The sequence below is a fragment of the Cimex lectularius genome, unplaced genomic scaffold, assembly GCF_000648675.2.
Source record: "Cimex lectularius strain Harlan isolate CLEC.00 unplaced genomic scaffold, Clec_2.1 scaffold20, whole genome shotgun sequence".
Lineage (NCBI taxonomy): Eukaryota > Metazoa > Arthropoda > Insecta > Hemiptera > Cimicidae > Cimex > Cimex lectularius.
In genome coordinates this window covers 1,603,791-1,630,148 of record NW_019392641.1, presented here as the reverse complement: position 1 = coordinate 1,630,148, position 26,358 = coordinate 1,603,791, and the positions used below count along the sequence as shown (strand labels likewise).

Here is a 26,358-nt window from a genome sequence, read left to right as displayed (position 1 = left end):
AAACGTTGGTAATAGATCGGCCAGATTATCCTTTCAGGATTATATAGACGGGGATAAATAGGAAAAGGAAAGCTAAATTGTTCAAAAATTAGACTATGCAAAAATGTTTGATGTGTGGAATGTGATGTATTGGCGTAGCTGCGACTGTGCGACTGAGTTTGCATGTGTCTGTTCTGTAATTGATGCTGTGTTTATCTCTATTGATGTAAACCATTTCTAAAAAGTTACGTTTTTGTTTGTTTTGTTCTGTGTGTAATATATTTGGATTGTTGAAGTCGAAATTGTGTTTGTGTTCAAAATGGAGGGTAGCGAGTGCTGTAGGATTTTGCTTGGGATTTTTGCAATCATAGATATGCTGATTTACTCTCTTATCCAGATATTCGGATGTAAGACCGATGTAAGTTGCCGAGCAGTTTAAACAATTGATTTTGTAGATAATGTCAGATTTATTTGTTATTGGTGTGGGATCTTTAATTTTGGACAAAAATGTTTCAATTTTTTTATAATTTTTAAAAGCTATTTTAAAGTTATTGGACGAGAGAAATGTTATGTGATAGGAATGGCATGGAAATGTATGTTAGTTTTTCTGTATTTGATAGATTTGATGTGGTATTATTAATAACAGTGGGTGGTGTTACTGTTGAGTTGTAGTTGATTGTTCTGTTGATTATGTGTTTAGGGTAATAATTGTTATGGAGGATCTGTTTGTATCTTTATGTTCTTGTGGTGAAATGATTCAAGGCTTAGGGTAATAATTCTGTGAAGTAACCCTTTGGCCGTGTTTATTATTGTATGAAGAGGATGGTGAGGTGTATAGCAGCGCTCTGTGTTTCTTGGTTTTTGATACCAATCTGTGATTAATGTGTCATCTGGTTGTTTTATTACGAGTGTATCTAAAATTATTTGCATTGTATAAATTCACTTTTTTCCACATCCTACATGTTTTTGTTAAATTTAAACAATGTTTGTAAATCCCAGGCTCTGAAGATGATCTCAATAAAGATCGAAACGTTGGCACGATAAAGAAAATGTTTTTCTGAAACCTACATCACACCAGACCGCATCTCACGATTTCTGAATAATCAACATATCAAATATTATATTCTTATTTTTTGTCCTTATATTGTCGCTAAAAATTAACAAAAATAAATATATAGTCGTTTTAATCTTCAACAAATTATAGATAATTATTGATTGATAGGATTTCATATCAAATAATGAATTAACAATTAATGGTATCAGAGATAAGATTTTGTATCAGATCATGGATGATTCGATATACAATCAATGTGTCCTCTTTTCGCTTTCAACAAATCGGTTTTGTATTTTTCCTTAATAAATTCCTAAAAGGACAAATAATTATTTAGAACAAATATTTCCATCGAATAAATAATTTCGATAATAAATTAATAACTAATGATTTGGTAGTGATATTATCAGAATATGATTTTGGGCGAAATAAAACTTTTATTTACAATAATTTATGAAAGAAAAACATCGGATATCTAGACATGGGAAAAATCTGTTTGTTTGAGGTAGTTGCAACGCGTCTGACAGACCAATGCAACTTATATAAATTGTACTAGTTTACATGTTCGCTACGAGATGATAAAATAAAATTGATCGTTACTGATCATTGTGATGTGCCTATTAACGCTGAGTTTGTACGTCAGGCGCGAAATGTGCCTGTTTTAATGCTTTTCTTTACGCAAAAGAACAATTGTTGTAAAATAAATATGTAAAAGAAAATAAATTTCTCAAAGCATTACTAATGATTTGGTACGACATCGAGTCAATGTCGTCGTTACATTTGTCGATGGAAAAATAGAACGGACCCATTATTACAGCTGGTCGGATCGCCCTGGTGTCACTGGCTTGTCATTTATTTTGATATAGTAGCTCATTGATTTATTTTAGCTCGATCTGTGTACATTGTTCATTTTTTCGTGTATAATGTAAAAATAGACTTTGAATGTTGAACGACATGAGTTTGTTTGTGATTTACATGTTATTTACCTCTAAGCTTCTCAACTTCCAAAATATCATTTTTTCAGTTCGAACTATTTAGAAAAATAATAAATACCTGAATTTTTGTCATACAAAAGTTAATTTCTTAACATTTTTTTCGAAATGTGGTTCGTTTTGTACTAATAGTTTTGTACAAGCTTTATTCGATAGAACACGTCCTTAAGCATATTCTATAACAGCGACTAAAATTATGGCTCATAGACTTCTTTTATAAAGAAAATGTATGGATGGAACGACGTTAATTACGATTTCTGAAAATTTTTAAATAGAAACATGTAGATGTATTGCTTTATATCTTTTTCTTATGTCATATTTATTCATGCTGTAAAATATAACGCCCAAATTTAAATTTACAGCCGATCCTCTTTAGAAAACGGTTTTTCTTCGGTCTTTAGTGGTCGAAGTGTCCCAACGAAGAGAGAAAACACCCAAACGGCGGACCTTACATCTGCTAAAAACAACAAGCCAACCGCCTCATTAATCAAAAAAAGACCATCCCTTCCGTCGTAAGTTAGTTTTTGAGTCGAGCAATTTGCCAGGACCGCGGGCAAGCATTAGGGATAGTGTTTTGGCAAAACCCCTGTAATTTAATTATCCTTGGCCCTGATGTATTTTGAAGGAGGATCGAGAAGAGATCTCCTCCGACCGCCGGATGCTCCGGTTTAGCTTCCCTCCTACTAATCTCGTCTCAATTAACGTCTATTCAGGATCGCCGTCTGTGCCGAACATGGATTGACGGATGGGATTACAACGCTGGTGGTAATTTAATAACCGGAAATGTCGAATCTTGAGGAGGGCGGAATCCGTAGCCAAACGTTTACGTTGTAAAGTCCGAAAAGTCGTCGGTTGATGTTAATAAACGGTGTGCGCCGTTCAGACGTGCATTACCCGGCGTGATTACCATTTAACGAGGTGCGTTATGCTCTCGGGCCCTTGATGGAGGAATAAAGGCCGCCCTCCATTTGGTGAAAATGCATAATTTAAGGGATTTGCCAAGAAACCCTACCCTACTATAATACACCTACTGTATTTGCCAAATATCGAATTTGCTCTCCGTAAATTGAATTCAAAATTGTTTACCTTAATAATTTTAATCTTCCTATTAAGGGAATACATTGTCTGGTGAATATCATTTTTATTATGTACTTAAATAATAAATATTTTTTTGTATTGAGATTTTTTTGAGATATTATCAGATATTACTACAAGAATCTAATCGTTTATTAAAAGGTATTATATGTGACATAGATAGAAAGAGAGAGAGAGAGAGAGAGAGTAAAAAAGAGAAAAAGTAAGTCAATGAAGGTGGAAATGAATGACCGAGCTTATTCGATTATTCCCAGCTTATTCCCAACTTTTCCCCAGCTTTAGTCTAAGAGTGCAGAGAAAAAGGGAAAAAGAAAGAGCGTAAGGTTAACAGAAAAGAGGAGAAAGACAGAGTGACATAGCGACTAAAATCAAATGGGCCGATAAACAGATAGGCCTTCCATTAAATTGTGCCAAATGTTTAGAAGAAGATAAACATGGGGAAAAGGGACAAGAGAGAAAGAGTAGAAAGAGAGAGAGAGAGAGAGAGCGAGAGAGAGAGAGATAGAGAGAGAAGGAAAATAAGAAAACAGGTAGACAGACCAACAAACCGAAACAGTAGAAGAAAAGAAAAAGAAAGACAAAGAGTGAGAGCGTGAGGAAGAGTAAAAGACAGACAGATATACAGTTAAAAAGTCAGCCTAACAAATAATCAAAATAACAAATGTCTATTCAATGTATATGTCTTGTTCAAATAAATAATTTGAAAAGCTTATCCAGGTTGCATGGATGATAGGTTAATCAATACAGCTCATATGTAAAGCAATTATAATTTTTAAAAATCTCTTTTTTACTACCAAAGATAATTTTTTAAATATAAAACTTTAACCTTAATTGAGCATAGTAATTTGAATTAGTAAAAAAGGCTTTGTTTTTTTTATTGTTAGAAGCCATTTTTTGGAATTCGTTTTGAAATTCACTCAAATGTTATAGGAATTTAAAAATACAAATGCAGAAAAGCTGGAAAAGATAACCCACAAATTCAAGCCATGTAAAAGGTACGAAGAGAATAGTTTGCATTAAACTTTCCATAAACCGGGTGTATAACCAAGGATATCATATACCCATCGATAGGATAACAACGGTTAAAGTTTATCCCACTGCTTTTCCTCGAAGCAAGCTACTTGTTCGTCGATCGTTCAAGTAATGATACTACAATTTTTTAAGAGCTGATGCTGTTTTCTGATTACGTCTTGAATTTGCGAAGAGCTCGCATTCTATCGATATAAGAATCTCGAGAGTCGCAACAAGTGACTATGAATATAAATTGAACGTGCTGTTTATTTTGATTTTTTTGCTTAAAAAACTAATGTTTACAAACCTCGAACAGAACTTGTAACCTTCAAAACATTAAGCTTTTTGCGCAACTGGATTTAACACGTTGCTTATAAAATTCATTTAATCATGTACATATGTAACATTTACCTTATTGTTAATAGATGATAGATAAATTATGAGGCCAAATATTTGTTGTCAGATGGTACAACCCTTCTGACCAGTTATATTATCTCTCTTTCTCTCTCTCTCTCACTCTCTCTCTCTCTTTCTCTCTATCTATCTATCTCTTTCGCTTTCACTGCTTTGCCTTCTCTCACACTATCATTTTCTGTCTCCCACTCCTTATCTCTTATCTCTCCTTATCATGTATTCACGTTCTTTCGATCTTTTATCTCTCCCTCACTGTGCTCCAATTACCTACCTATCCACCTTCCCCACGTTTTCTGCCTCACTCCCTCTTTCACAATCTCCTTTGTTTTATTTACCTATCTCTCTTTATATCCTCTCTCTCTCTCTCTCTCTCTCTCTCTCTCTCTCTCTCTCTCTCTCTCTCTCTCTCTCTTTCTCCCTCTCAACAAGTATTTTACTATACTAATCAAAAATAAATAACAGAATTATGGAAAACCTCAACAAAAAATGTGCCTTTATGTTATTAAAAGTCGACGACATCAGTTCTAAAACATTAAATTAATAATCGTGTGTCCGAACTCGGAAAAAAGATATAAATTGCTATCGTTTCGAAATGGCAGATTGTTTTTTCGTAAATCAAAAAAGAAAATTACGTTGTTCACATTATCAGGTCAAATGACGATTTACATAACCTTCCCCCACCTAAACACTGGACCCATACGAATCCTTTAAATTGGAATTTATAAAGTGCCAAAAACCAAATTAAGCCACATAAATGTGCAATCGCTAACTGCTCATTGGTATGAATTCAATAAAATTTACAGTAAAAATCAAATAGACATAATTGCCGTCACAATAACGTTTCTTAAACCTTTACTACCTACCTACCAGCATCATTCTTTTTAACTATAATCTGTTAATAACGATACGACCAAATATAGATGAAGTGGTGCCACTATTTACATAAAAAATAGACTCAATTATAAAATATTAAAAACATTTTTAGAATTAAAATATTGATAAACCTGAGTTCATAATTTCCGAAATGATTACTGTCATAAATTTCTGTTTTGTGTTGTTTACCGACCCCCTAAAATTGGTTACTTTCACGAAGCGTTTGAAGAAATTAACTCATTAGTAGCTGAATGTAATAGAATAATTTTAATTGGAGATTTTAACTCAAACTTTATATAAACTCTAATGATAAATGTAAAATTGAACAACTTCAAATCTTAAATCTAATTTACTAAATTACTTTACATACGTACTTCTTGAACCTACGTTTAATATCAAAACTAGCAAATCAACACTAAATTTGACTTTCTAAAGATATAAATAATATACATGCATTTCGACAATTTTCTTGTCTTTTATAACAATACAACTTTATTACCATTTACCCAATGTTTTGGGTAAAATCATGTAAATCTAAGAATTCTTATAAGAAACATCTAAAAGTTTTTCTCTAATTAGATTATGTTCCATCATACTCTGTACAACGTCAATAATATTTAAGAATATATGTAGGCAGTAAGGAAATTATGTTTGTATTAGACGCATTTTGAATCTTGAATTATGTAAACTTTATTTGTATGTAAGAATGCTCATTGAATTACGAGACCTTATAAATAAAATGTTCAATTCAAAATTCAATTTTCTCGCTCTCTCTCACTCTCACTCTCTCTCTCTCTCGCTCTTTCTCTCTCACTCTCTCTCTCTCTCTCTCTCTCTTTCTTTCTTTCCGTTCTTTTTATCTTGGATTTCTTATTCGTTTGTTAATGTTTGTGTGTAATTTGGGTTTCTAGAATTGTCTATATTGGTTCTACCATGCAGCCTGACTGTAAAATTACGAATACGTTATTATTCTCCGTGTCATTAACTTTTTTCAAAAATATAGTGTACAGTACAGTATTAAATAGGATAATTCTCCGATGCGTGAATATTCTCGAGCTGACTTTTCTTTTAAAAGAAACTTCTCTTGAATGTCGAGGTACGAAAAATTTTTGTTTTATGATTAAACTTGAAGAATGAAAACTATATTGTTAAGAAAGCATATTTTTATGGTGGTGTTTTGTCTGTTGAAATGATTCAACGATTTCAGGGCGACAAACACAAAACTCCCAAAAAATAAAAGCGTACGTTTATTTGTTAAATTTGTTGTTTGTATAAAGATTATATTGATTTTTGATCCTGAATGAAAACAATACCGATTTTTAAACAGGCATGATAATAATAAATGGTAACAATAAGTTGAACAATAAAATAATACCATTCATTCATATTCGAGCTGAAAATAATTATCCCTAATTTAATCTTGAGCTATTGGGTTGTCCGGAAAATAATGCAGGATTTTAAGTTTTCATTAAAAAAAATCTATATAAAATATTCTGTTTACGTTTACAGGATTACTCATNACCGAAATTAATAAGTTACCAACACGTTGGGAGAAATGTATTGAGAGTATGGGAAATTATTTTGATTAAAGAACATTGCTTTAAAGTAACTAGTTTCTTTTTTTTGTTTAATACCAAAATCCTGCATTATTTTCCGGACAACCCAATAATTAAAGAATAAACTTATCTTTGAATGGAAACTTTGAATGGCGGCAATTCGATTCCTTCCAGAAAATTAATTGAATAAGGGAATTAAGATGATTTAAAATAGCAGGGTGAGCTTAAATCCCTTTACCCTGGAATCGTGTCATTGTACGTTCTTTGACCTAGATTTAGTGATAAGTCCGTTGAAAGCGTCTTGTGAAGTAGTGTTGGTCGGTTGTGCCAAGATGGTGATAAAGGAAAGGGTTCCACCGGTGGCATTTGCATTGCATACCTCACGTCTTCTACTGCCGAGTATATTATATCCAACCCAGGGTATGCATACATGCATGTACCTGGGGCGGTAGGGGAGGTCAAGGCAGACTTCATCGCTTATTCATCCGTCATCGTGGCGGTGACAGGGGTCTGAACTTGGCGATGGAGGGAGCATCTATTATTCCCAAGCTCCAACGTGGATTTAAGCGGATAATGATTTTTCGAGATTGATTGTTCGTTGTTGTTACAAGTGCGGGCTGGAAGATTCTGCCGGGGTTTAAATTCACATTTCGATTCAGAACTGTCAACGTTGACAACCGAATAGATTATTGTGTCCATATATCGATTCGAATCAGAATCACGTGATTCACAATGAATCGAAAAACTTCCATAGCAAACGATAATGATTTGACTATTGAATATTTGTACATTTGATCAATATACATGTTATCACATCAGTTTTGTCAGCAAAGACATGGGTAATGGCTTAGTCCTAACAACAAGCTGAATGAATGAATGAATAAACATTTATTAAAAAAATACTTGTACATTATGTTACATAACATTCGTTAAGCTGGGGAAGTGGCGGGGCACTGTTACGTCCTATTTCAAAACTTTTTACGTTGTAAGCAACCCCTTCCTTTCACGCTAATAAAATCTTTTACTAGTCAGACGACATACACTCACCCCAGTGTCCTCGATATTCCTCGGGGCGGGGTTGAATCCTCTCCACTTTCGCTAATAACTTTCTTTTATTCTCCAGACGTCACACACTCACCCCAGAGTACTCGATATTCTTCGAGGCGGGGTGAAATTACCCCTTCCTTTCATGCTAATAAATTAAATTCATTCCAATAAATTAACATAAAGTCAAACACAGTCACAATACAAACACACATAACAAAACTATATACATTTAAAAAAACCTATAGTCCTTAGGTTCCGGAACAGCCCGCTGCCGTGCCCCAAGACTACCCACAGGTCCTATGATACGCCAAAATATTGTCTATATACAGCAATCCTTCTACAATTGAAAAGGTGCTCGACCGTTATTCTATCCTTGCATAACGGGCACCTACACGATCGCTTTCCGACCAGAAGGTGACCGTGCTGTATTCTTGTATGACCTATGCGTAGTCTTGTCAGTATGGCCTTTTCCCTTTTGAACCTTGCTCCGTGGACGAGGGACCGTCTTCTTTCTTAACTTGCCAAAGTTTGGCAGGGTTATTTCTATTTCTACGAGCCCAGCGGTTTTCCCATTCTCTTTTTACAGAATTTGAAATTAAAAGAAAAGAAAAAAAACTATTTTAAGTGTTGGATTCGTCGACATTTTACTCACAAATAATCTGGATCGCAGTATGGTCTTGATGAAAACATAAATTCAATTGCCTCTGCTAAGCTTTTGACCAATTTTAAGGTCATCATCAGAGCGCATATTAATTACAAATTATGATTACATATTTTGTACACTTGAGTCAACAATCAATATTACTGTACAATAACTTACCAAACAACCTTAAATATGTCTTCCAATTGACTTAATTACATTTTCCACGATTTCTAATTTATGTAAAGGCCGACTCAGTCCCAACTTTGGCAAGGCAAAAGTTGTAAACTTAGGCTCTCCACTCTCTATCGAAATCCGCCACTTTTTTTTTAAATTAATAAGACCTCAGTTAATAAGATATAAATTGAACTTTACTCATAGTATTGTAAACTGAATGTTACAATTATTATTTTTCCTTTTAGTGTGAAGAACCTGTTTTATTTGTCCATTGAGACTTTTTGTAAATTATTTCAAACTTCGAAAAGTCGAAGTGCCAACTTGTAATTGAATGTTTTGATAGTCCAGTACCAATATAGAAAAGGGGGATCGTTTCAAAATTATTACTGTTTTTGTTTGAAAAAAAAAATCAGAAACACTTGGAAATCGAATAATTACTTTTTGTGTAGCAAAACGAATATCAACTTTATTTCTTGCTCAAAAAATATTTGAACCTAATTTGCGGAAATGCTAAATGATATTTTACAACCCAGAGCTGTTACGAATTTGCAAATGGAACGGAATTGAAAAAAATTGCTTTTTGTGAATATCAAAAAATATCAACTGTTTTAATGCTATTTCATTTCTTTATTTTGTTTATTTGGTTATATATTTCTTCTACTTTAATGAAAGCGAGTTTTGGGTTTTATATCTATTATATAATTTATCTATATATTTACAACTTTTTTCATTTACCACAACATTTCATTATTACATGTAATATTTTCTTTTCTTGCTGTAAATAAAGAATTGATGTATTATAAAAATTTATATAAATATTTAAAATATTTTGTTTTTATTGGTTTTTCAATAACCTAATTTTTATGGCAGATGAGAACACGGTAATAAAAATAACGGATACAGAGCTAGTATTACCAAAAATTATTTCATTGAAATTGGTGTTTCCACGTCCTTAGACTCCCTTTCTCAGTGTATTAACGAAAGATAAAGATCATTGAAATATTAACAGAACCAATTATGGCATATTATACATAACTTAATTAAACATAATTGTTTAGGCTTTGAAGGTATGTATTTTGTGAAAGGTGCATATCAAGTAACAAGAGGAAATACACACATAAAATTTATTATTTATTTGATCGTAGTTGATTGTGGAAAACAGTCTGTGGCAAATTGTACGGCTTGATCTGTTATTGAAAGGTGTGAGATTAAAGGCGATATTTATTATTTGGCCTCTGCCAGACCTGACAGCGAAATTGTTTCCATTTAGCAACGTTCTCCAAAATGCCAATTCTATTTTCAATCAATCAGCCTTAATGGGTGATATACATCCGGAAATGCGAATAAACAAAAACAACAATTTTTTTTCTAAAGGTCGAAGACCGATTTTCCCGAGGTGGAAAAAAGAAAAAGGCGACAACTCCTCTTAAAATCCGCGGGAGCAGGCCAATTAGCGCTAAGCTCACTTAATCATCATCAGGTGCCCTATCTTCATTAGCCAGGCCCAGGACGCTGAATTCAAATCTCTTTCTGATTCCTCAGTCTTCTTATTCTATAGAATCCATACAATACAGGTCGCAATTCTTTTATAAACTATATTTTATGGTTTTTTGATGACTGGTGCAAAGAATCAAATTACAAAAATATTCCAAAATATTTAAGCAATCCGAATCTCACTTTGTTTTATTTATTTAAAAATTAAAGCCACACAAAAATTTGGTTCTGTTTCAACATCCTGATCTGACTAATGTCACTGGTTTGCAAAAAATCGCAAAACGACATTTTTGAATTGTGCAAAATCAATAGATTGTTTCACACGCGTTTTTCAAACCAAAAATAGCAAAGATAGGCGTACGAGATGATCCACAACGTATAAACGACAGGTCAATCCCACCTCAATAATATCATAGAAAAAAAGGATCAATAACCTGGCAATAAAACTTTAACCGTTATATCAACGCGGCCTTATGTTATTTCCAGCTCATATTTTAAATCAATCAGAGATAAATCGGTTCTGGAACGATCTGTTTAAGAGCAGACAAAGGATTTATTTCGTAGTCATTAGCAGGGAAACGATTTTTCATCCAGCTTATTCGGTGCCAGTCCATTGGCGAAATGCTCCATCCCCGGGGGAAATTCGTCCAAGTATGTGAATGAGCCGTAGGCAACGCCCATTTATATTAAAAAGATGTATGAACAATGGTCTTCAATTTCCCTTTTGCTGCAATGATTTATTGACCTCCCGCCGAAAGTCCTGATTTAATTGTTCGCGCTTGTATAACAAGTGCTAGTTTTTATGAAACGGTAAGTATTTATTTTCATTTATTTTATTTTATTTACAAAATGAATAAATTTATCTTGTATTTTCTATCTTCTATCAACTAAAAACATAAAGTGATCAATATAAAAAAAAATGTTGTATTTAGTTTACACCATAATTTTTATAATGTTCTGATAAATGTTATTGATTTAATTGTTCAGGCTTGAATAAAAAGTGCAAGTTTTCATGAAAAGCTAAGTATTTATTTTCATTTATTTTAGTTGATTTACAAAATGAATAAATTTATCTTGTATTTTCTATCTTCTATCAACTAAAAACATAAAGTGATCTATATAAAAAAAATTGTTGTATTTAGTTTACACCATAATTTTTATAATGTTCTGATAAATGTTATTGATTTAATTGTTCAGGCTTGAATAAAAAGTGCAAGTTTTCATGAAAAGCTAAGTATTTATTTTCATTTATTTTAGTTTATTTACAAAATGAATAAATTTATCTTGTATTTTCTATCTTCTATCAACTAAAAACATAAAGTGATCTATATAAAAAAAATTGTTGTATTTAGTTTACACCATAATTTTTATAATGTTCTGATAAATGTTATTGATTTAATTGTTCAGGCTAGAATAACAAGTGCAAGTTTTCATGAAAAGCTAAGTATTTACTTAAGTTTTACAAAATGAATAAATTTTTCCAAGATTTTCTTTTTTGTATCAACTACAAACGTAAAGTAATCATTAAAAAAAATAGTTGTACTTATTTTACACCATGATTATTGTGCTCTGATAGATGCTATTGATTTTTTTATGCCAGTATGTGCGGTTAATCTAAGGTTCATATTACTAATGATGATACTACTGATACTTCATATTACTACTGATTTATATTACATATAAATTCATGTATGGTTGAATGCCTCTAAAGTCTCTAAGTTCTCACAATATCAAAACAAGTTAAACAAACATTTTCATTACTTTTATTAGTAGTTTTATTAGCATTATAGCCTGACTGAGAGTCTTTATCCGATGTACCCACATTTTACATGCAACACTATGTTATCGATTGAAATTTACATTTTTGCGTTATGGCAGCATGTTTTTAATTTGTTTTTAATTTTATTTTAATTAATTACTCGGAAATCATGGGATGCGGTCTGGTGTGACGTAGGTTTTAGAAAATATTTTCTTTATCGTGTCAACGTTTCGATCTTTATTGAGTTCATCTTCAGGGCTCAAATTGTTTGTTTTCCGTGCAGATGTGTCATTCTTGTATGCAGTGTTGAGATTGCCGATGACATATTGATATGATATAATGATTCAATATCTCACTGGCACTCTCAACACGACAGACAAGAATGACACATCTACACGGAAAACAAACACTTTCAAACCTGAAGATGATCTCAATAAAGATCGAAACGTTGGCACGATAAAGAATATGTTTTTCTGAAACCTACGTCACTGCAGACCGCATCTCACGATCTCTGAATAATCATTAACTAACGGTCACTAAACACCACGCTTTTATTTTAAATTTCAAATTTTAAAACGATCCTACGGGTTAATCTGTCGCTAATCCCCCGCGGCCATGTTTATCGAATTTCAAAGAGATTTCCGGATAAAGTGGCAGTTTTTGTCTGATAAGCCCTCCCCCCTCAAAGATTCCTTTGTGAATATATAACAAGGGTGCCGCCGGATCGACGGCCCGTTTTATCCGTTGATTATAATTTTGAAACACGTTTATCCCCGTTCTCTTTAATAACGTGTATTGTGCGCAGATCGGTGACGGGGCGAATTTCACCCTCCGTTGTAAAGCCCTTCCGACATCCATATTTACTTATCCATATAAATGACAAACATTAAACTAAGTTGAAGGTAACCTCTAGGGCCTAAGATTATTCACTTTCAACTTCTTCATCACGACTTACTACGTTGTATATACTAATATTACACAAAACAAATTATAACGTAAAGTCATAAACAATTTATTGGGTAGGAACTATAAGCACAAACAATTCACTTGAAAATATAATAAAATGATCGTTGTAAAATAAATCCAATCCTAAGAGGAATACTACTCTTAAGTTGTGCGCTTTGCAAGGTCTTAACGTTTCTCATTTAAAATGTATCCTTTATATTATTTTAATTGTCCAATAGAAAATTTATGGCCAAACATGCCTGATATGAAGTTGCACGATTGGAGAAATACGGCGCTAAGGTTATACAATAAAGCAATTCAAGTATGTATGGCCAGATAGTATAATGTCATTTTCAGCAGAAAACTTAATGGTATTATGTTAAAACAAATCTCTCTCTCTCTTTCTCACTCTCTCTCTCTCTCTATCTCTATCTCTATCTCTATCTCTATCTCTATCTATCTATCTATCTATCTATCTACCTACCTATCTATCTATCTCTATCTATCTCTGTCTCTCTCTCCTTCTCTTTATCTCTCGTTTAATGAATGGTCAACAGTTAAAAAAAGTAGAAAATGTCTGCTTTTCTATTCCTATGCCTCGCCAGAGGCAGGATGACACCTTCACTGTATTACCTGTTCTTCATCGGACCGTTGACAATCGACCCGGTTTTCCCGTGGTCGTGTGGATGTTTCTTTAAAAAAAATTGGCGTCACACTGGTTTTTTTTCACTTCAGGAACACAACAATAAAATAACAATGTCCTCTGTATTGCTGAAAAAACATAAAAAAAAGATAACAAAACAAGCTCTCTTTGAAAAACACAATCGCGTGAAATAAAATAAATGTCCGAACATCGTCCTGGTCTTTTCCTATCGTTTGCCCCCTCGAAAACGTGAATTCTCCGCTCCACAACGGCAAGAAGTCCCAAAGAAATAAACAAAAACACACAAAATTAAATCTTTTTTCCTCCGAAGCGTCCAAGATGGAGCGTCGCCTGTTTTTCCACTCATCGCTGATGTCCCTGCTGAGTTCCGGCTCTCAAGGACCGCCCACGGATCTTCAGCCCCTTGCCAATCTCGCTCAATCTTACGGAGGATGTCGTATCTGACGGAATCTGGTCACTCCAGTAGTAAATCATTTTATTCGGAATTAACCAATGTATGGTTGTTTTTTGGTCAATCTTACTTTCTTTCTCTCTCTTTCTCTCTCTCTCTCTCTCTGAAAAGCTAAGTATTTACTTAAGTTTTACAAAATGAATAAATTTATCTTGTATTTTCTATCTTCTATCAACTAAAAACATAAAGTGATCTATATAAAAAAAATTGTTGTATTTAGTTTACACCATNTCTCTCTCTCTCTCTCTCTCTCTCTCTCTCTCTCTCTCTCTCTCTCTCTGCCTTTCCCTCTTTCTCTTTCTCTCCCCCACAGATACACAAAAGTGATCTGCACACTGAGGTAAATAGGTAAATAGGTAAATATACTATGCTTCACATTTATAGCGTCAATTCCCTGAGATATATGAGACTACAATGTTTATTTAGTTAACTAGGACTACTTTGGTAGTGTCGATGCTTTTTGACTTTTTGACTTGGTCACACATAGATAATAAATAAGAGTGACACCTACATTATATATTCTTTTAGAACCTTTATATTATTTTTTAGTAACAAATACAAAACGATCGTAGGAATTTAGTCTACCGCCGATTTCAAAAATCATGATTTATGATTTTAAAATCGACCAATATATTACAATAGACGGAGTACTTCAAGAAAGTTAACATTTTACTCTAGTCTGTGATGAAAATCGGCCATTATGAATCTCTCGCTGTCATTACATTAATTAAATTAATTAATTATTTCATGATATATTATGATTATTATTAATTATTTTAATTGTACATTAATTTTATAATCCTTTATTTTGAAGAAGAGAAAAGTCATACTGAAATAGGTAAAATAAAAATGGGTTAAAGCCACATCCCTGTATTACTGTACATTTACTTTCTGATACGTTCGCCCTCTCCCACCCGGCTCAGCCTCCAAAAGCAGAATTTAGAATGGTTAAGACTTTTGTGTGAACCCTGCGTTACCCAATTTAAAGAAAAGTGTCCTATAGTCCTACACGCTCACAAAATCAACAAACACCAGTTAACTTTTTGTCCTGATTTGACCAACTTAGGATTAATAAAGATAGAAGAACCAATATGTTTACCGCCCGAAAGTCCATTTTATTGCTCACTAAGCAGTACCAGCATAGAACTTTTCTCTCTCTCTCTCTCTCTCTCTCTCTCTCTCTCTCTCTCTCTCTCACGCACACACACAGATATATACACGCACTTCAGTCACAATATTATTAGTTTGTTCATTATTGATATGCTCCTACTAAACAAGTCAAGGTTTGTGTCGTATTCGCTGTGAGACAGTTGAAGGGATCTCGTTTGGTAGTTTCTCTAAAAAATAGCACTCACTTTTTCTCACTGATAATTTTATTTTATGTATTTTTTTAAATCAATTTCACTTTTAAAGTTCATAATTTTCATGGATAAATCATGGTTTATAAAAAATGCAATAATCTGTAATATGTCACGGAATTTGATCAAATTTCGAATATACGATTGATAAATGGCCTAAATTTAAGTGACATTAGACTGTTTTATTTATTTGAATTCGCCGAACTACGTTTCTAATTTTACAGATTAAGATGACAATTTGAACAAAATGTCATATCGAATCAATGTCATTGTCACCTAATTACATTACGACTTAAAAGACCTAATTATAATTAATTAGACATGACAATTTATATGGGTTAATTCACACATCAACCTCCTTTTATTATGCTGTTGTCTCAATAAACTGAGATGGTGAAAGCAGTCAACTACAATATTTGAGTAATTGTTTTATATTATTAACCACTTCAAAATTTTGTATAGTTGAATTATAGTATGTTTTTCGTAGCCCTTTGTAAATCCCCTCCATAAATTCATTTCTTGTTTTGTTGGGAAGAAAATATAAACATACCTGCACGAATCCCACTGTCAAACAATTTACAGCAGGCCGTAAGGATTTATCAATATTTGGAATGAAGGGGGTAAATAAAATTTGCAACGAGCAAAGAATGGGGGTTTACACGTTTTCTTTAATGCTTGACGGCAGCACTACGTTATGTTGCTCAAGGATAAAAACAAACATTGAAAACTCTAGGAAAGGCTTGTTTATGGCCTCCAACACATAATCCGCATCGGTGATTGTGTCAAAACGACACAATTCTCAAATAAACCGGACATAAATTTTTGACAGAGTGTTTGTTACACACACAGTAGTCGTTAATATTAATTATAAATACATTTTTCACAATATGCTTTTGTTGTAAATATTTTTACTGTTATTATTTAAAAGCTAATCACAATAAAAAGGAGGTAGAACTGAATATCCAGGTGGAAAATTATGTAATGAAATTTTAGAACTTACTAACATTAACTCTCATAAAATGTTTTGTTTTGTTAATGTTATTTTAGCATCATAATCGTTAAAATGGTATAAAACAACATTACAAACCTTTATGAGATTAAAGCAATTATTATAATTTAATGTGCATTATTTAATATTCATAAAATTTACATTAAGTTTCAATTATTTTTTGTAAATGAATAGATTGGCATGTAGGTAGTTGTACATTAATAGCTTTTACAAAAAGATGTATAACAGTCAAGTTTTAAAATTTTTAGTGCTAGAGTAACAGCACAAGAACATAAAATAAAATCGGCCGGATATCTGTTTCAATCGAACAGCAGACAACTAATAACTTTCACTCACATGCATGATTAATATATATTAAGTATGTGGTATAAAATTTATTTATTTAATTATCCACTTTAGTTAACCTACATGAAAGAAAGTTGCGTGAATAAAGAAATACGGCGCTAAGTTATACCATGCAGGAATTCAGGTGTGTATTGCGGAACGGTATAACGGGAACGCCGTTTTTACCAGAAAAATCATTGTTGTATGTTAAAAGAAAAATAGCATTCACTTTCTCTCTCCGTCCCTCTCTCTCTCTCTCTCTCTCTCTCTCTCTCTCTCTCTCTCTCTCTCTCTCTCTCACACACACACACACACACACACTTTTTTATTGATTGCGCAAAAAATGTTTAATAGTCATGTTTTATGTTTTTTTAAAGGCAGTGTAGCAGCAATACAGAATAAAATTTTATACTCTATTGATCGGCGGTCAATTAATATTTCATTCATATTCGGATTTTTTCCTAATCTCGCCACTTTGTTCTAGAAACCCTCATTACCAAAGGAGCGCCGGTTATTTATTGACTTTTAAGTAATAGAATTTCGTTACACACGAAGAATTGTTTATGAAAGGGAAATTTTTTACAAAAGAACCTGTCTATTCCAGGAGGTTTTATTGTCTTTTTCCGCTGGTTCATTATATAATTAAAAAGGATCAAATAAGGCTTACGGGCACTGCGGCAAATACCGTCCGAATAAAGAGAAAAAAAATGTTATTAGAGTTCACAATCCCTAACGCTGCTTATAGCAGGTGGCTTATTACAATGTCTCTTTATCCCTTACTAAATAAACTTATGAAAGGCTATCAAATATTCCTTTATAATAATTTATTCTTAAGATTAAAATTTCAACGTTGGAAACCTTGATATAAAATTAATCTTTATTTTTATATTTAATACAACCATTTTATATGTGTATGCAATAATTAATTTTTTCTTTTACCTTCTCCTGGTTTCCATTGTTTTACCTTTACGTATCAGTTCAAGTTTGACATTTAGAGTTACTTAACACCATGTGCACTCGCCCTTTTTTTTTCTCTCTTTCTCTTTCTCTCTCTCTCACTCACTCACTCTCTCTTTCTCTCGCTCTTTTTCTCTCTATCTCACTCTCGCTTTCTCTCTCTCACTCTCTCTTTCTCTCTCTCACTCTCACTCTCTCTTTCTCTTCCTCTATCTATTTATATATCTATCCATTTATATAGCTATCGATATATCCGTCTATCTAGCTATCTATCTCACTGACTCTCATTCTTTGTCTTTGTCGGACTTTCATTCACTTTCTTTTTCTCTCTCTCTCTCTCTCTATCTTTCTCTTTTTTCCCTTTCGTCCCCTTTTTCTCTCTCTTTTTTCTCTTTCTCACATGAATGTTTTTCGTTTTATATATTTTTATATAGCCTTCCTTAACGCGGCCTGTCACATGCGTAACGCATTTTCCATAAAAATTGAAGGCTCCCACGAGACGTTTCAATTCCGAGGCACAGCACTATTTTGCGGTGTTTTTCCGTGTTGTCCGAAAGGTAAGGGTTCACTAAATCGGAAAATAACAAACATCCAAAACGCTGCTGACAGTACACGATAACCAGAAACGATCAAGCTGCAGGTACTCATTTAACAGATCTAAAAATCATTCTTTTTGCAAAAAAAAATCACCGATTTTGAGTAGATAATCAAAGGAAATCTGTTAATTTAGACCGTTCCCCTACTGGGAAAGTTCAAAAACAAAATTTACTTACGACATCTATCAGCTGAGAAAGTTTCAGCTTGATCTTGACAGTGAGCGCATCTGTGACGTTGATAACAGGGCGGACGAGCTTGTTGTAGTTCGAGAGAAGATCGTCGTACAGCCGCTTCGCATCCGGATTCCCTGAACATCCTGAAAAAAGTAATACAGACATTTTAAAGAGATTGACAGTCAAGTTTAGAATTTCAGACTCTTTTGACTAATTGTACTTTATCAAGAACTTCCAGTGTTAAGTCAAACACAGCTAATAATTAAATATTTCCTGTTAATAAATCAAATTTACCCACTTCAAAAATATAAATTTGAATAGTGTCAAGAATTTAAACGTTGAATTTATTAATTTCAACAACAATCCTACTCTGATTCATGCTGATACCTTATATTATTAAGTTCAAAATTGTTTCAATGTGTTTTGTTACATTTAAACAAGGTGTTTGTATCTGTTTTTAGTCGGCACAAAGGCTTTTTGCGAGGGTGGTCACTATTATCTGAACGCAAAGCACAACCCTCGGCAGGTGGCAAAAGCTTTATTGACATTAAAGTAAAAACCTGTACATTCGTGAAGATATTCCATCCGTTTTTCCAACGGATCGGTATGCTACAATCATTAATTGACTGATGCGGGGTTAAACATATGTTTATTCATTACGATGGAACTCAAGTGTTGTGTATTCACTGTTTACATCTCACAATTATTTTAAGTAAGTTGTAAGAAAATAAACTGCTCAAAAATGAATAGGAATATTTGTAATTTATTCTTATTCTATTAGCTTTAATCAAACTAATCGATACATTCTTATTTGTTGGATAAAGTTAGATAAAACAGAATAGAAAATAACAACCAAAAACAAACAAATGTTTATCTTCATTTTTAATAAAGAGTTTACTTAAGAATAGTAAACATGAAGATGATTCATTTTGTCAACAAACACCTTTTCTCAACTTTTCACCATTTGAATCAACTTGTATCCTCTTTAACCATGAAAAGATCATCTGGAATCAAAAGTTTGCAATATTATTGTGAGAATGGTCATCGAGGTCGCCGCCAAGGAATCGCAGAGGTAGGTAGCGTTTCTCAGAACATTGTCTCGCGGGCTTTAGCTGGTAGTGGATCTCAGCGTTAAGGGAGGACAGAAATATTGTCTTTACTGCAAGACAATGCAAGACTGCAACTATTTTCATAGGGCCCGCCAGATTCTAAATGAATTGCAAGATGCTTCGGCAGGCATTTATCAATACAAATGATTCGTAATAGTTTGTGGGAAATTGGCCAAGTATGCCCCTTTGAGACGCAGCAAAAGCCTGCCACCAGCAACTCAGAAGGATAGGTGCAGCGAGCGTCTAAAAGAGAACACCAATGGAATGCTGTTATGTTTACTGATGAGTCGCGTTTTAGGTGAAAGCAGGCACCGAAAGGGTCTACCGAGAACAGTGGATGCGTACAATGGCTCAGTTCGTGCTCCCATCGGTGCAGTTTGGAGGAGGCGGTGTCTGGACTGGGATTTACACTGGAGGACCAAGTTGGCTCCATATTGTTGAAGGCATCTTCACCGCAATCCGTTATGTCCAAGAAATTATCGAATCCATCACTCAAATTATTTGGATGACAATGTCAGACCTCATAGAAGCAGAGTTGTTCATCAATATTTAGAAAACCTGGAAATTTCCCATCTGCCCCTTCCCCATTGTTTTCAGACTTCAATCCCATTGAGCACATGTGGGCTGTGTTGCAGAGAAGGCTTTTCTATCACCAACCCAAGCTAAATCCAAATCCATAAATTGCTTGAAATTAACAGTATGCCTAAAAGCTACACAGAGGTTTTAGCTAACATAAGACTTTTATTAAAGGGGCTTGGATATTTCAGCCCCGATCGCATGCGAAATATTACAACACACTCAATATGTGTTCACACATATAAATACAATCACACCCATATACATTGCATTCATTCTATTTGACAGACGGAGTACTCATTGTTCCTCTATCGATCTGCATACAATAACAAATTTATCTAATTGGGGTCGATGGGGTACTTTTATAAATATTCCGCCATCGACCCAAGTCACGTTCACAGCTTAAGGGGCGATGGGGATGTTATTTCATCATCAGCCCTCCCCATTCATTCTAATAAATACACTCACATATGCAAAACAAAAAAAAAATACAAAACACATATTTTGAAGACTATATACAAAAAAATTACCAGTTCCCCTAACAAGCGTTGCAGGGGACCCTTGTCCGAGATCCATTCTTAAATCCGGCGGCAAGCCTACACGCTCTCTCTGCGGAGCCAAGGCATGATACGCCTCTATTATGTGGGACACATCGAGCAACCTCTCTCTGCACAAGGGGCACCTGCGCGGTCTTTGGCCACAAAGCAGTTGCCCGTGTCAACCGCGTGTGGCCAATCCTCAGTTAGGTACACAATCCGGCCTTTTATTTTTCAAAATACCTTAATTAATTAAATTTTCTCTCAGTAAAAACAATAATTTATAATAAATTTTAATGCAATTTATGATAAAATAAAATAAAAATTCTAGGGCAAGTTAATACTACAAAATTGGCAATGTCCCTATTCATTTTTTGAGCAGTTTATATGTCAAAGAAATATATTTTTAATCACATTGATTCTCTTTTTTGAAATGATCTCAATAATTGTCATTCCTAACCGCTTCCCTTAATTTTTCACTCACGTTGCTGGTTTGAGGCGGCGTCGAATATTCCATCCGTCCCATTTATCGGCACTGGAGTTCAAAGCAATCATCAGCCAAACCGCGGTACGATAGACCGGAAAGTGAAAATTAAAAATGGACCAGCCCCGGGTTTGAAAGGGAGTTGAACAGGGCCCAATTGCCGCCGGCCGTCCGGTCGCTGAGCCGTTTTAATGCTAGCCGACTTTTTTCTTATCGCCGTCTGTACGAACCATTTAACAGAAAAGCGTTTCCAGCGTTGGATTATCACTGAGTCTTCGAAAATTAACAGTTAATGAAACGACTGAACGTCTGTTTTTCTTGTATGGTCGGTTTGTAAGTTAATGTCGTGTTTTTAACGAGTTCCATCTTCTTTAACCGACTACATCGTCAATTAATTTTTCAGTCTTGTTTCGTGTTCTTTGAGACGTATTTCAGCTCTCTGCATATAAAAGCCATTGCAGATTATATCGTCTTCATAATTTAAAAGACGGATAAATAATTTTTTAAATATTTTTGCTTTAATTACGTTTCAAATGAAATCATCTTTTTCAGTTCCATTACATCTACCATGTATTTCTGCATAAAAATTATATATCTGTAGAACTTTAAAATGTTCCATACTCTAACTTAAAATGTCTCCTTTTCATACTTCATATCACAAATTGTGGAAACATTATAAACAATAAGCACTTTATTAATGGGAAGAAATGGATAGCACAACAAAGGATATAATTATTTCAATTAATTATTCTTTTTATGTAAAGTCTTGGTTCTCTAACCACGAGCTATCGCGACCAAGATCTTACATAAAGAGAATAATTAATTGAAAAAAGTAATTTGAACAATTAGCCACTAAACATAAATGGATTAATACTTAATGGATATAATGTTTAAAAATTGAAGAAAAGTATATGCTACCTGGATAGTTTTGTCATAAAGAAATTTGCTAATTTTAAAGTTAAACATATCAAATGAAAGAAATCGCATTTGTTTCCATTTGTCAATTTTAATCTAAACCGACCAAACCAGCAAGAATGTTCATTACTGATCAATCTGCTAATAAATTAGTCTATTGAACCTAAGCTTGGTCAGATTATAGAATGGAAACTACCACAAATGACGAGAGGCAGAGACAGTGTAAATGGGTAAGTATAAAGAAATGAAATCTTAATCTAATTTTACAACATGAACGAACGCGAGAGGCCACAGAGAGATATCCACTGAACATGGTTTACTGGTAAACTAAAAAAGGCGACTGGCTCACCAAACCAGAGGAGAGACAGATTTGGATGGTCAGAGATCATTTTACATCAAAATTTGTACAGAGAAATCTGGACATTTAACCTTTAACCTAATTTTACAATAGCGATAAACGCGAGAGACGACAGACAGACATCCACTAAAGATGGTGAACGACTGGCTGAACATACCAAAGAAGAGACAACATGTCCATAGATATACATTTCTAAACAGAAAGCAAAATATTAAATTTTACAACAGAATAGAATTCAAGAGACATACAGACATCCATTGAACATGATGAAATGATGTATCATAACAGGCACACCAACCTATTTTAGAGGCAGACAAGATAGCAAAATCATTCCACTTGTAAATCCAGAAACATAGAAATTTAATTTTACAACAAAAGCAAACGCGAGAGGAGACAGCTAGACATATTGAAATTAGTTAAACAATGAAATATGACGACCATTCAAGGGTAAAAAAATAAAAAGGATGGACGATCATTTCACACCTAAATTTGAATACAGAAATCTATAGCTCTGAATTTACGACAGAAAAGAATGCGAGCATGCAAGCAGACGTATTTTAAAAATGATTAAATTCTGTAACGTAACTGGCACAACAAACTTCAATAAAAACATTAATATAACCTTACTCTAATTTTACATAAACGTGAGAGAAGACATGCAGACATCCAGTGAACGTAGTTAAATGGTTTAAACCAATGGCACGTCAAACCAAAGAAAAGACAGCGACGAAAAAGAGATACCAGAAGCAAACATTGACTGAACATTCCAATATTATCATGTTAAAGGGACATTCGAATATGAGAAGTCCTCTAGTCGTTAGAATAAATGGTCATACAATACCTTGCCCCAAAATGTTAAGTTGTTAGGTGTTACTATTGGGCGAGGAGCAAAATTTGAAACCCACACTAAAGAAATGAGTGGAATAGTTGTACCCAAGTACTACCAAATAAGAACCATAACTGAACCCGGGTAGGGTATCTCCTATAAAAGCCGACTTGTTATGTACCGATCAGTATGTGAATCAACTAAAGCATACGCGTCACCTGCATTGCCAAGGAACATCAAAAAAACAGGTTGAGCAGGGCTAACAAAAGCGCAAAGGAAAGCATTACTACTGGTCACGCAAGCCGATAAGACAACATCGACGGAGGTTACAAATTATCTCAGAACAAATGCCTATAGGTTTGCGAATGACCTAATAAATACAGTATGAGACATTATATATAATATACGACCTAGTATCAATGCTACAAATGTCGAAGAAGTCATTAAGGGGCAACGACAGAATGGCAACGTCGGTGGGACTTAAATATACCAAAGGACGCCATACATACCAGATATTCGTTATCATAAGACCTAGATGATGATAAACTATTTCAACCAGTTGAGCGGAAACGAGAAGGTTCATTAGAAATCTAACAATTTATGATTGATGGTAAGTGTTGTACAATAAATTTTGCTCAAAATAAGTAAAATTAATAAAACTATAATTTTGATTGTTTGGTGATTAGTGACCGTTAATCGATATTTATTTAGAAATCGTGAGATGCGGTCTGGTGTGATGTAGGTTTCAGAAAAACATTTTCTTTCTCGTGCCAACGTTTCGATCTTTATTGAGATCATCTTCAGGGCCTGGGATTTACAAACATTGTTTTTGTTCCAAAATGTAATTGTAATATGTAAACAATGTTTGTAAATCCCAGGCCCTGAAGATGATCTCAATAAAGATCGAAACGTTGGCACGATAAAGAAAATGTTTTTCTGAAACCTACATCACACCAGACCGCATCTCACGATTTCTAAATAAATTCTGATTGTTGAAAGTTTATAGGTATAATAAAATTGTTTTGTTGTAATCAAAAAGTCATTGTGGGTTTTAAAATTGACACATTTCTAAGCAGAAAGTAGGGTTTTATGCATCAAAGTTTCCTTTTGACCGTTCTTATCAGGAAACGGACTTTTCCCGGCGGAATGTTTCCGGACAAAATGCGTTTTTGGACGGGTTCCAGCAAGACTCGGAGAGGGCATCATTTGGAGGTTGAGAAAAAACCCGCCGTGAGAGCAACTTTCGTTCTATCGGAAATTCATCCCGAACGTGGAAACAGACTGACAAAGGGTTTAATAGAAAAAACTGGTTGACGTGGACCCGGCCGTCCGTGTGATATGGAAATGGGAAACTCCATGGCGTGAGATAATGAGCAGTTCTTTGAACTTTGGCTCAGCCTAATACCTTTTAACGAGGGTCACCCCTTTCACGTCGGCAGAACCCCCCGCTGGGGCCTTAACGACTCAATAACTTGCATAACAGACCAAGAACCGTGTTGCTCTTTGCCCTTAACCCTCGTTACTGCCCTTCAAACTTTGCCGACTCGGGAGGAGGAGAACGGAAAGTCCGACAGGGACACTGAAAGGAGATCGTTACTTCATACAATAAAACCATTTAACCCCTAATGGCAAACTAAATGGGCGAAGGCTTTGTATGGAAACATACAGCGTCTTAAATCTTCGTTAAGACGAAGACGCGAGACTATAATTCATCCTGATAAAAAAATATTCCAAAATAAACAAAGTCTGAAAGAATAACACATAAATTTTTTATTGACAAGCTTCTGTTGGTGTTGTTTTGTCATTCATGCTATAAAATGTTCTAATTTAATTTTACTTTTTTCGCTCATTGTAAAATAAATTATATATACTAACTTTAACATAAACCTGACCTCCAAATTAGATATATTTATTTCCTGAATAATTAATTCTTATTGAAAAAAAAAATAATAAAAGTAGGATTTCAAAACTAGTAAAAATAAATTGCAGTGTTCCCACGAAGACCAACCGGTGTAAAATAGATAACTAAGTATTGTCAACTAAGCTAAAATATATCGTTTAGCAATTAAATCTTCCATAAGTAGTTTATTGGCCTCGTGATACTCAAAGATCAAAGATAGTGGAAACATTTTTCCTCGCGGTTTCCAACCTACGCAATCTGGAATTGATAACAACTTACAGTTAGCGGAACATCTAGAAGTGACTAATATACACTTCCTTGTTGACGTTTTATTGTCCTATTAAGAATCACCGAATTTCTTGAAGTAATCGGGTGATGAATCTATAGTTTGTTCCGTCATACTGGTCTGGACGATAAAGGACCAAAGCAGTCATGTCTCGTTCTCCTAAGGTTGATGGATTAGTATAAGTCTGATCCGTTTAGTCTCGCTTTTCCTCTTTTGTCAAACGTGTTAAGTGTTCAACGCCATCCATCTTCAACAACGACTAGACGGTTTGAAACCTCAATTATGATATATCATCAAAATTCAACGAAAGATAATACAATAGTAAAAGTGATAAATACGATAACAAATGGACCATTTATAAGTATATTTAAAATTCCAAATGAAAGTATATAATTGCATTACATATATAATAAGACAGGTACTATTTTTCAAAAAGGATTTCAAATAATCCTTTAATAAACATAAAAGGTCACCCGTTTATATGTTTTTCTGTAAGTAGCATTCTATAAAATCTATTATCTGCTGGCAGATGTTTGGCCAAATTGAAATAAATTTAAGTTTTTATTGTATGTAATGTATTAATATTTTATGTTTATAAAAAAAAGAAGAATTCTGTACACCCTACGATAAATAAACAAAAATTATTGTCCATTTGACAAAACTGTCTTTGTTTAATACGTCACTAAAATTGTAACATGTCGATATAAATGTTTGTGTGTAACATTAATGGCAGGTACTCCAGGAATTTATTTTTTTGGAGCCCTGGATTCGGAGGTAGAACCCATTGGTTTTTTTTTAACGG

The 26,358-nt window shown here is 33.8% G+C and overlaps 1 protein-coding gene across 3 annotated transcripts in view; it reads right to left on the bottom strand.

The window, feature by feature from the left end:
• Nucleotides 1-26,358, bottom strand: part of LOC106661487 (acetylcholine receptor subunit alpha-like) — a 356,838-nt gene that overhangs the window by 103,059 nt on the left and 227,421 nt on the right. For all 3 annotated transcript variants that reach the window (XM_024229480.1, XM_014384928.2, XM_024229485.1), the window contains one exon: nucleotides 18,570-18,709. In XM_024229480.1, the coding sequence (XP_024085248.1) occupies nucleotides 18,570-18,709 (140 nt within the window). The remainder of the gene's footprint in view (nucleotides 1-18,569; nucleotides 18,710-26,358) is intronic.